The sequence below is a fragment of the Drosophila subpulchrella genome, chromosome 3R, assembly GCF_014743375.2.
Source record: "Drosophila subpulchrella strain 33 F10 #4 breed RU33 chromosome 3R, RU_Dsub_v1.1 Primary Assembly, whole genome shotgun sequence".
Classification (NCBI taxonomy): domain Eukaryota; kingdom Metazoa; phylum Arthropoda; class Insecta; order Diptera; family Drosophilidae; genus Drosophila; species Drosophila subpulchrella.
The window spans coordinates 8,487,334-8,495,812 of NC_050609.1; the positions used below are offsets into that span (position 1 = coordinate 8,487,334).

The window sequence follows — 8,479 nt, forward strand, 5'->3', positions numbered from 1 at the left end:
TTATTTTGCTGCCGAGGAGATTGGATATTTATTCTGTTGCTAGTCATTGTAATTTGATTTTTGATGTTTTTTACTTTGTTAATTTGGTCGCCTTGTTCGTTATTCGAATTTACATGATTTTCCCTTGGTTTTTATCTTGCACAATAATAAATTGTGGTGTGTAAACATTAAGGAGGTATAACAACCTCAAAAAGTAAAATAATAAAAAAAAATAGATTTTTCTGTCATACATAAATGGGTTGTAAGCAGAGCTATCTGCCTATCCTTATAAGATGCTTCCAACAAATGTAAAAATTATGGAGTAGAAGTATAAGTATTTGTTGTACTGTCATAACTGGCATATCAGCCATAGCAACCAGCACATTAATTGTTGATATTCTTGAACACATAAATACAAATAAAATTGATTAAAAATCATTCCGCTACTATTTAATTAGTAACAGCTTGAGGCCAGCGCATACCTTTCCGGAAATGCATTTGAGGCTTATAAATTTCGTTAGGCAAGAGCGAAAGCCTTCTGACATTGATGTCGGCTTAGACTGTCTAAGGACCTTACCGACTCCACTGGACAGACTGACTGGCCTGTCTGCTGTTTTCTGTTTTCCGTCTGATGTTTGTTTATCTCCCTTTTGGCTTTGCCTAATGGACGCCTGCCAACAGCTGGCAGGACACTTTGAACAACCAACTCAACATCTCCTGGCTGCTGCCAGTGGAAACATTGTATTCGAGTCAGGTGCGTTGTGAATTTTGCTGCAACAGTCATTATAATAATGCCACAACGAAGTGTGCTCGGAAATAATAATCAAGTTGCTCGGGATGTTCAGGGAGGGCCCGGATAGGATCTAGGTTGGGGAACACAGCTGCTGGCACTTGATGGTTTCGTGTAGGTTGTAGACCAGCCAAGGCACTTAAAATTTCATTTAAATATGGACTCCTCGTTGAATGTGCAACCGTGCATTGTTGCACTTCTGCTGGCACCGTTGCAAGTGCAATAATCGCCTCAAATAATAACTTTAAGTGCATAATTTTATAAAGTTCTAGCTGTAATGGCCATTCTTGCCGTTGAGTGCACGTGAGTACATTAGCCATTGGCTTGCCAAGAACCATTTCAAATTGGAGTCAAGGCAACGCAAATAAATACCTTTATATTTCTCTGCACTTAATTGCATATATTTTAGGGTTATCCATTGTTCAATTATAGTATAATAGATCTAAAAGCCAGAGAGGTCGATGCCCATACCAGAAGTCATTGTACACCCATACATTTAGTGTCTGAAAATCCCTTGTGTCTAGCAGTTGCCATAACATTCAATAAGTTCTGCCGCCTGTCTGTTTCGAGTTACTGATTTCGGATTTTCCTTACCCCCTTGCATTCGGATTTAATTGATTTTGTGCAATGGCTGCAATTCAACCAGCAAAAGACCGCCCTCCCATTAATTCAAAACATTTCGCGCAGTTGTTTGTGGAAACGCATTTAGCGCTAATTGTTCGCATATATAAAGTATCCTTTTTCAATCGTTTGCATAACAAATCGTGAACCGAAACGGCGAATAAGTGAGTGTAAAATGTTCGCCCGACGACAATTTATTTAAATATTTCTGACACGCACTGCACAAATGGCCGGTTCTGATTAAAAACAGATTTGTTCAGATTGGTTTTATAATATCCCTACCATACAGACAATTGACGTTGTCAGGCTGTAACAGTAACAGTCAAGCTTTGAATGCAAATTCAATCTGTAATCGGCTGCAGACTTTATATTAAATTATTTTATTTTTAGCACAAACAGTTGTGCGGTTTTTCCATTTTGTACAGGAATAAACTCCTTTGCAGTCGATGAAAACAGCTCAGTTTAAGTAAAGAATGATTAATATTAATGTTTAAATATGTTTTCCAATTTATTATTCGTTTCTCTGCCATAGAAAACTTATGGCACTCAGCAAATACGCCCAAGTTTAAAGTCAATCAAACTTTTTAATTTTCATTTACATTAAAATTATGTTGGCTTTTACTTGCCGTGACATTTGTTGGTGTCGCTCGGCGCTTTTGATAAAAATTATTTGCATACAACAATTTTTCCCAATTCACTTTCCGGAAAAGTTTGCCTTTTTACATTTGCATAACTCAACATCTAGACAAACAGAACTGGAAGGAGACAGAAGCCTAAGTGATAACATTAAAAGGGAAAGTCACGAAAAGCAAATATGAATCATACGCCATGTGTGGCAAATGCGATGAAACAAACATTTCGGGTGCAAAGTAAAAATAATTTGCAAGAATAAATAATTATATACGGAATTAAGGGGAAAGTTTGGTAGATAAAAGTTAATGGGATTCTGAAACAAAATGGAAAATAGTCGCAAGGAAATCTTTTTAACCTCTCTTAAAAAAAACTCTTTAAAGAATGAATTAGTGTTAAATCCATTCGACTTTTATTACCTTCCAACCATAATATAAATTAACCTGAGACTCTCAAAATTTATTCATTATCACTTTTGACTTAATCTACCTACATATAAAGTTTTCGTCATTTAGGTTCCCTTAACTCTATAGGTAAATAAATAATTCGCGTGCTAACATCTTGGCGATATCGTCAGTTGTTATACTTTTTAGCACATTTTTCACAAACAAATATTTGCTTAATGTGGTTCATTTCACAAATAAATATTTGCTTGTTGTGATTTGTTTAAAATGTGTCTAGAGGTGTAAGATCTGATCAGACCTCTTCATTGAGGTTAGTGAAACAAAAATCGTTCGTAAAAATAATCCCAATTGTCCATCGTATTTACACAATATTCCGCTTCTTAACTCACTGGTTTTATAAGTTTACCAAGGGTTAACAAACTTCGCGACGTCGTCAATTGTTACACGTCGAATGAGTAGATATTTTGGCACATTTTTCCAGCGTCTAATCAAGATATTACCCAATTAACAGGTTCGAGATAATTGAGATGGCGTCAAAATGAACAATCAAACAAGGGGGTTTGAACTAGATATATTTTATTACAGGCAAAAAACACACCCATTCAGACCAGAGAGAGCAAGTGATAAGTCGAGCGAGGCGCGAGAATCCAAGTGGCAAGTCACAATGCCAATTGAGGCTCTGATGTGTAAGGCAAACACGAGCCGGGCAGAGCAATCTAAAATCCACAATCTGCGATACGATCTCGAGATCATTATCAGTGGGATGATCTCGGCCGGTGCTATCATTCGACAGATGCGATTTGTGGCGCACAGACGTGCGATTAACTAAGAAATCCGAATTCCGATCCTAACTAGTGATGTATCCGCAACTGGAAACAGAAGCCGAGGCTCTGGAAAATGCCACCGCGCGGGCTCTTTTACCAGGTGCCATAAGTAAACCCGCCAGTGAAGCCGGAAAGGCTCCAAGAACGAGCAAATGGAAACGCCGCCTTCATCGTCATATTCCGGTCTTCCAATGGCTACCACTTTACACCACCGAATGGGGAATCGACGACTTTATTGCCGGTATTACCCTGGGACTCACGATCATACCCGAAAGTATGGCCTGTGCCCTCTTGGCAGGTCTGCCAGCTCGATACGGATTGTGTTCAGCGTTTATTGGACCCCTGATCTATCTGATCTTTGGTTCCATCGACAAGGTCATCATCGGACCCACCAGCCTGGTGGCTCTGGTCAGTGTCCAGTTCACCGTGGGACGACCCATCGAATTCGCCTTCCTGCTCACTTTTCTCAGCGGAATTGTGCAGATCATTATGGGCACCATGCGAATGGGTGAGTCTGGACACACTGTAAGAAAAATTTTGGACTTCTGGTAAAGTTAATATTTAGCTACTAATTTCAAAAAATACCCAGTAATTTGGTTTTAGACAGTTATAAAGTGGATTTTCTTAAAAATTTTTAATGCTTTTCCTTAACCCGGAAGAACATTTGCACCACTTAATCATAACTTTCTGTGAAAACTCTAGATATTTCATTTTGTAAGACTTTAATGCTAATTGTTCTCTTTTAATGTAATGTAAAAGGGGAATATATATATTCTTGGGTATATATAAATTTTCCATTTAAAATTTAAAAGTATTTCTTAAGTGCATGGCGTCTAAGTATCAGCTGGATAACGTGTGATCTCACTGCTAAATTGACTTAAGTGCGACATGTGTTACTTCCCCCATGAACTTGGTACAATTGAATTGAAATAGATCCGCTTTAAAGCTAGCTTTAAGCACCTAATTGAGTGTGCTGCACGATAACTGTTGTGCGGTTTGTCTGCGATTAGCACTATTTGGCTCAATTAACACTTCTTCGGATGAGATTCGGTTTGTGGATTTGTATGCGGAACTATAATAGTGGGTGGTTTGACAAGGCACATAAATACAGGTGTCATTCAGCATCTTAAACTTCCTAAATTTACAACTTGTATTTAGTAGATCCAGTGAAAACTGGAAACAAATTTTAGACCCTCGATTGGTATTTACCGTCCTTTGTAATCCCCTTACTTAGTTTCATTTCCCATATGATAGCTCAACAAATCGAAAGCAATTCATACCTAGGTATGTTTTGGAACACCATCATAAATATTTGACCAAAGAATAATAAGTTTAAGAATTGGTTATTATCCTTCATATATTGAAATATTTAATTAAGCATGTTTTTGTATTTCCCAGGCTTTATCTTTGAGTTTATCTCCATGCCGGTGATCAAAGCCTTTTCATCTGCAACTGCCATCCTGGTTATAGAATCTCAACTTAAAGTACTGCTGGGCATCAAGTACTTAGTGGCGGGTCTTCTAAATTCAGTTGGAATGCTAAGTTCCCGCATTGAAGAGTCCAATATGGCAGATCTCATAGTTGGGATTTGTGCCATTGTTTTTCTGCTCTTATTGGAGGTAAGATTAAATTATATTATTATTTAATATATTTAATATTTATAATATTGTATTTTTCCTGCAGCTATTGGATCGAGTAGCTAGTAATGAAAAGCGAAGCAAAATTTTAAGGATAAGCTGTCGGTATTTGTCCACTTCAAGGAACACCTTGATTGTACTCATTGCTGGCATTGTCTCCTATATTTGGATTCACAAAAGTGGTCAAGTTCCATATGCTCTCAGTAAAAGTGCACTGGCCACTCTACCCAATTTCACAGTGCCCAGTTTGGTTATTGTAACACCCGAGCGTAGCTACAGTTTCTGGGAGGTTTTAAAGGAACTTAATATTGGTATTATAGTCATTCCAATTGTGGGCATACTGACGAATATATCGATTGGAAAGTTAAGTGAGTATATAAAGGGAAAAAAAGCAATATAAATTTTATATTTACTTTTCTTGCAGCTCCCAAGGGTTTGGTGGATACGAATCAGGAGCTTCTTACCGTAGGCCTATGCAACATGTTCGGATCGTGTGTCCAGGCAATGCCTTCATCAGGAGCCTTTACCCGTTACGCCATCAGCACTGCCTGTGGCCTGAGGACTCCAATGGCCAATCTGTATTTGGGTAAGTCCAGCGGACTTTAAAGGCACTCTGCCAGAGCTCAACTCAAAAAATAAGGGTAACAGCGTCATTAGTCATTAACCCATTATCACCATCATTCATTTAACATTTTCAATGGAACCCAATACCTACACTTCTACGTTTCATAACGATTTAGACGTGGGATACCTCTATGAATTTGTGGTGAAATTCTAATATTATTCTAATATTTTACATCAAAGTTTTGCTCTTAATCGAGGGTTACATTTTTAGCCCATTTTCATGTTCGATTTTTCCGTATTTCCAATGAATTTCTGTACTATAACCCAAAACAGCACTTTTAAGTGTCATAACTTGGGTAATTGTATTCCGATTTAGACGTGGGATACCTCTATGAATTTGTGGTGGAATTCTCTTAAAATCTTCATCAAAATATTACTTTTTAACGAGGGTCCCATTTCAAACCCATTTTCATGTTCGATTTTTCGGTATTTTCAAAGCGTTCAGTACTGGAACCCAAAATTGCACTTCTAAGTTTCAAAACTTGGGTAATTGAATTCCGATTGAGACATGGGATACATCTATGAATTTGTGGTGGAATTCTCTTATAATCTACATCAAATTATTTTTTTTAAAAGAGGGTCATATTTTTTCGGTATTTTCAGTGCTTTTCAGTATTGGAACCCAAAATTGCACATCTAAGTTTCATAACTTGGGTTATTGTATTCCGATTTAGACGTGGGATACCTCTATGAATTTGTGGTGAAATTATCTAATGTTCTACATCAAAATATTAATTTTAAGCGGCGGTCACATTTTTAACCCAATTTCATGTTCGATTTTTCGGTATTTTCAGTGGCTTTCAGTATGGGAACCCAAAATTGGACTTCTAAGGTTCATAGCTTGGGTAATTGTATCCCGATTTAGACGTGGGATACCTTTATAAATTTGTGCTGAAATTCTCTTATAATCTACATAAAAATATTATTTTTTAACGAGGGTCACATTTTTAACCCATTTTCATGTTCGATTTTTCCGTATTTCCAATGGCATTCCTTAGATTCTTTTAGATTCCAGTTTTTGCCTTCATTTTTCTGTAATACACAATCTTGTATATCCTTTCCAACTTCTTTATCTTATTTTTATTGTGCTTAAAAATGTATCCAACTGACTTCCCCGTTTTTTTTTTCTCCCTGTGCAGGCATCATCGTGCTGCTGGCCCTGAGCTACCTGAGTCCGTACTTCAACTACATCCCGGAAGCGACGCTGGCGGCCATCCTGATATGCTCGATATTCACGCTGCTGGACTTCAAGCTGCCGATGCGATTGTGGCGCGACTCGAAGCGCGACTTTGCCACCTGGCTGCTGTGCTTCTGCGTGTGCGTGCTCTTCGGCGTGGAGGTGGGCCTGTTCGTGAGCATAGTGGTGACTGCCCTGCACCTGCTCTTCCTGTGGGCACGTCCCGAGATCCGGGTGAAGATTGAGCAGCTGGAGGAGATGCAGTACATCCGGGTGACGCCGGGCAACGGTGTCTACTTCCCGGCCATCAATTATCTGAGGGAGCGAGTACTCAAGGCCTGCACCCAGGCGGACTTTAAGATTACGGTGGTGATCGATGGTCAAAGGATTAATGGAATGGACTATACGGCTGCCCAGGGTATATCGAAGCTATCGAGTGATCTGTGCCGACAGGCAGATGCCTCCAGTTCTACGCTCCTGATCCTTTTCAGATTCCCGGAGCACTTGCAACGCCTCATTGATCACACGGATAACTTGGTCTTCTGCGAGAGCGAGAACAAGGTCAAGGAGTTCTTAACCCAGGAGTCCCTGCGCAATGGCTACATCAACCTGAAGGAGCACATAAGGGCCTCCATCGATTTGGGCTATAAAATCGACATCGATTAAGGAATACCTACCTGCACAGCCCGCCCCCTAGTTAGCTGCTTGTGTTATTTATTTAAGTTTAGTTGGAGAAATTGTCGTCGCTGGCTGCAAATGGAAATAAAAGTGAAGGAAAAGTGGAACAAATGCCTTGATGGCAGCAATTTATAAAATCCCCCCAAACCCAAACTGACCTCCGGAGGAGATGGGGATGGAAATGGGGCTGGGGATGGGCGGAATAGATGCGGTGCCGCTGGCGACGCCGTCAATGATTGCCAAGCTAATGGATTTCTGTTTACTTTTTCACTTAGAGCGGGCGCCAAGGAGGAAAAGCAGCAGAAACAGCAGCAGCTGGAGCATAAGGAAAAAATAAGGTTTTGAAAAATAGCGCAAAAGAAATTAGAGAAAAGCGAAAGCGCACAGCAAACTTCTCTAACCAAAAAAAAAAAAGAAACGGAAAAGAAAAAAAACAAGGTGCGCTGCAAAAAGGACGAAAAACACAGCTGAAAAGAAACTGCAAGAAATTAAACTAAAATCCTAGCGTAAAGTGGATCAAACGCAGTAAAAACAAGCCATAGTATAAATTAAATTAGTCGAGACCGAAAAGGAACTACTCTTTCGGGTAAAAAACGTGAATAAGTCGAAAAACCAATACGTCGAGATGAACAAAATAAATTAATTACCAGTTTGATAGTGAATTTTAATTAACATAAAATGATATAAATAACAATGAAACATTCATACTAAAAGTAGGTAAATATCAATCCCGTTTATTTATCAAAATAACAAAATTGTTATAGTTTTAAATAAATAAATTAAATATAAGTTTAAATACTTCGGATATTTAGGACATGAATTTCAAAGTTATGGCAATACTTTTAAAATAATATCTTATGAATATGAAGATATGTACCTATTAATATTTTTTTTAAAATAATTTGTAAAACCAAGATCAAAATCAGCCTTTTAAAATCCGCTTTACGTTCTTAGGTTATGCGTCATTAACTTTTAATATCAAAGGATTTAACTGGAAAGTCTGTTGATTTAATATAACTTATAGAGCATTAAAAACAAAGCAGTAAAGGCCACGGCAAGGCGAGTTAATTACGTAAGGTTAAGAGAACGAGAACTGGAGGGGCTTAAGGAGTAAG

At 38.4% G+C, this 8,479-nt stretch overlaps 1 protein-coding gene across 1 annotated transcript; it reads left to right on the forward strand.

Moving 5' to 3' along the window:
* The first annotated feature begins 3,170 nt into the window (after positions 1-3,170).
* On the forward strand, positions 3,171-8,207 carry LOC119552604 (sodium-independent sulfate anion transporter). Its single transcript, XM_037862270.1, has 5 exons — positions 3,171-3,756; positions 4,647-4,867; positions 4,932-5,253; positions 5,310-5,471; positions 6,649-8,207. The coding sequence occupies exons 1-5, from the start codon at positions 3,282-3,284 to the stop codon at positions 7,350-7,352; spliced, it is 1,884 nt and encodes a 627-aa protein (XP_037718198.1). The 5' UTR covers positions 3,171-3,281; the 3' UTR covers positions 7,353-8,207.
* Positions 8,208-8,479: the final 272 nt, after the last annotated feature.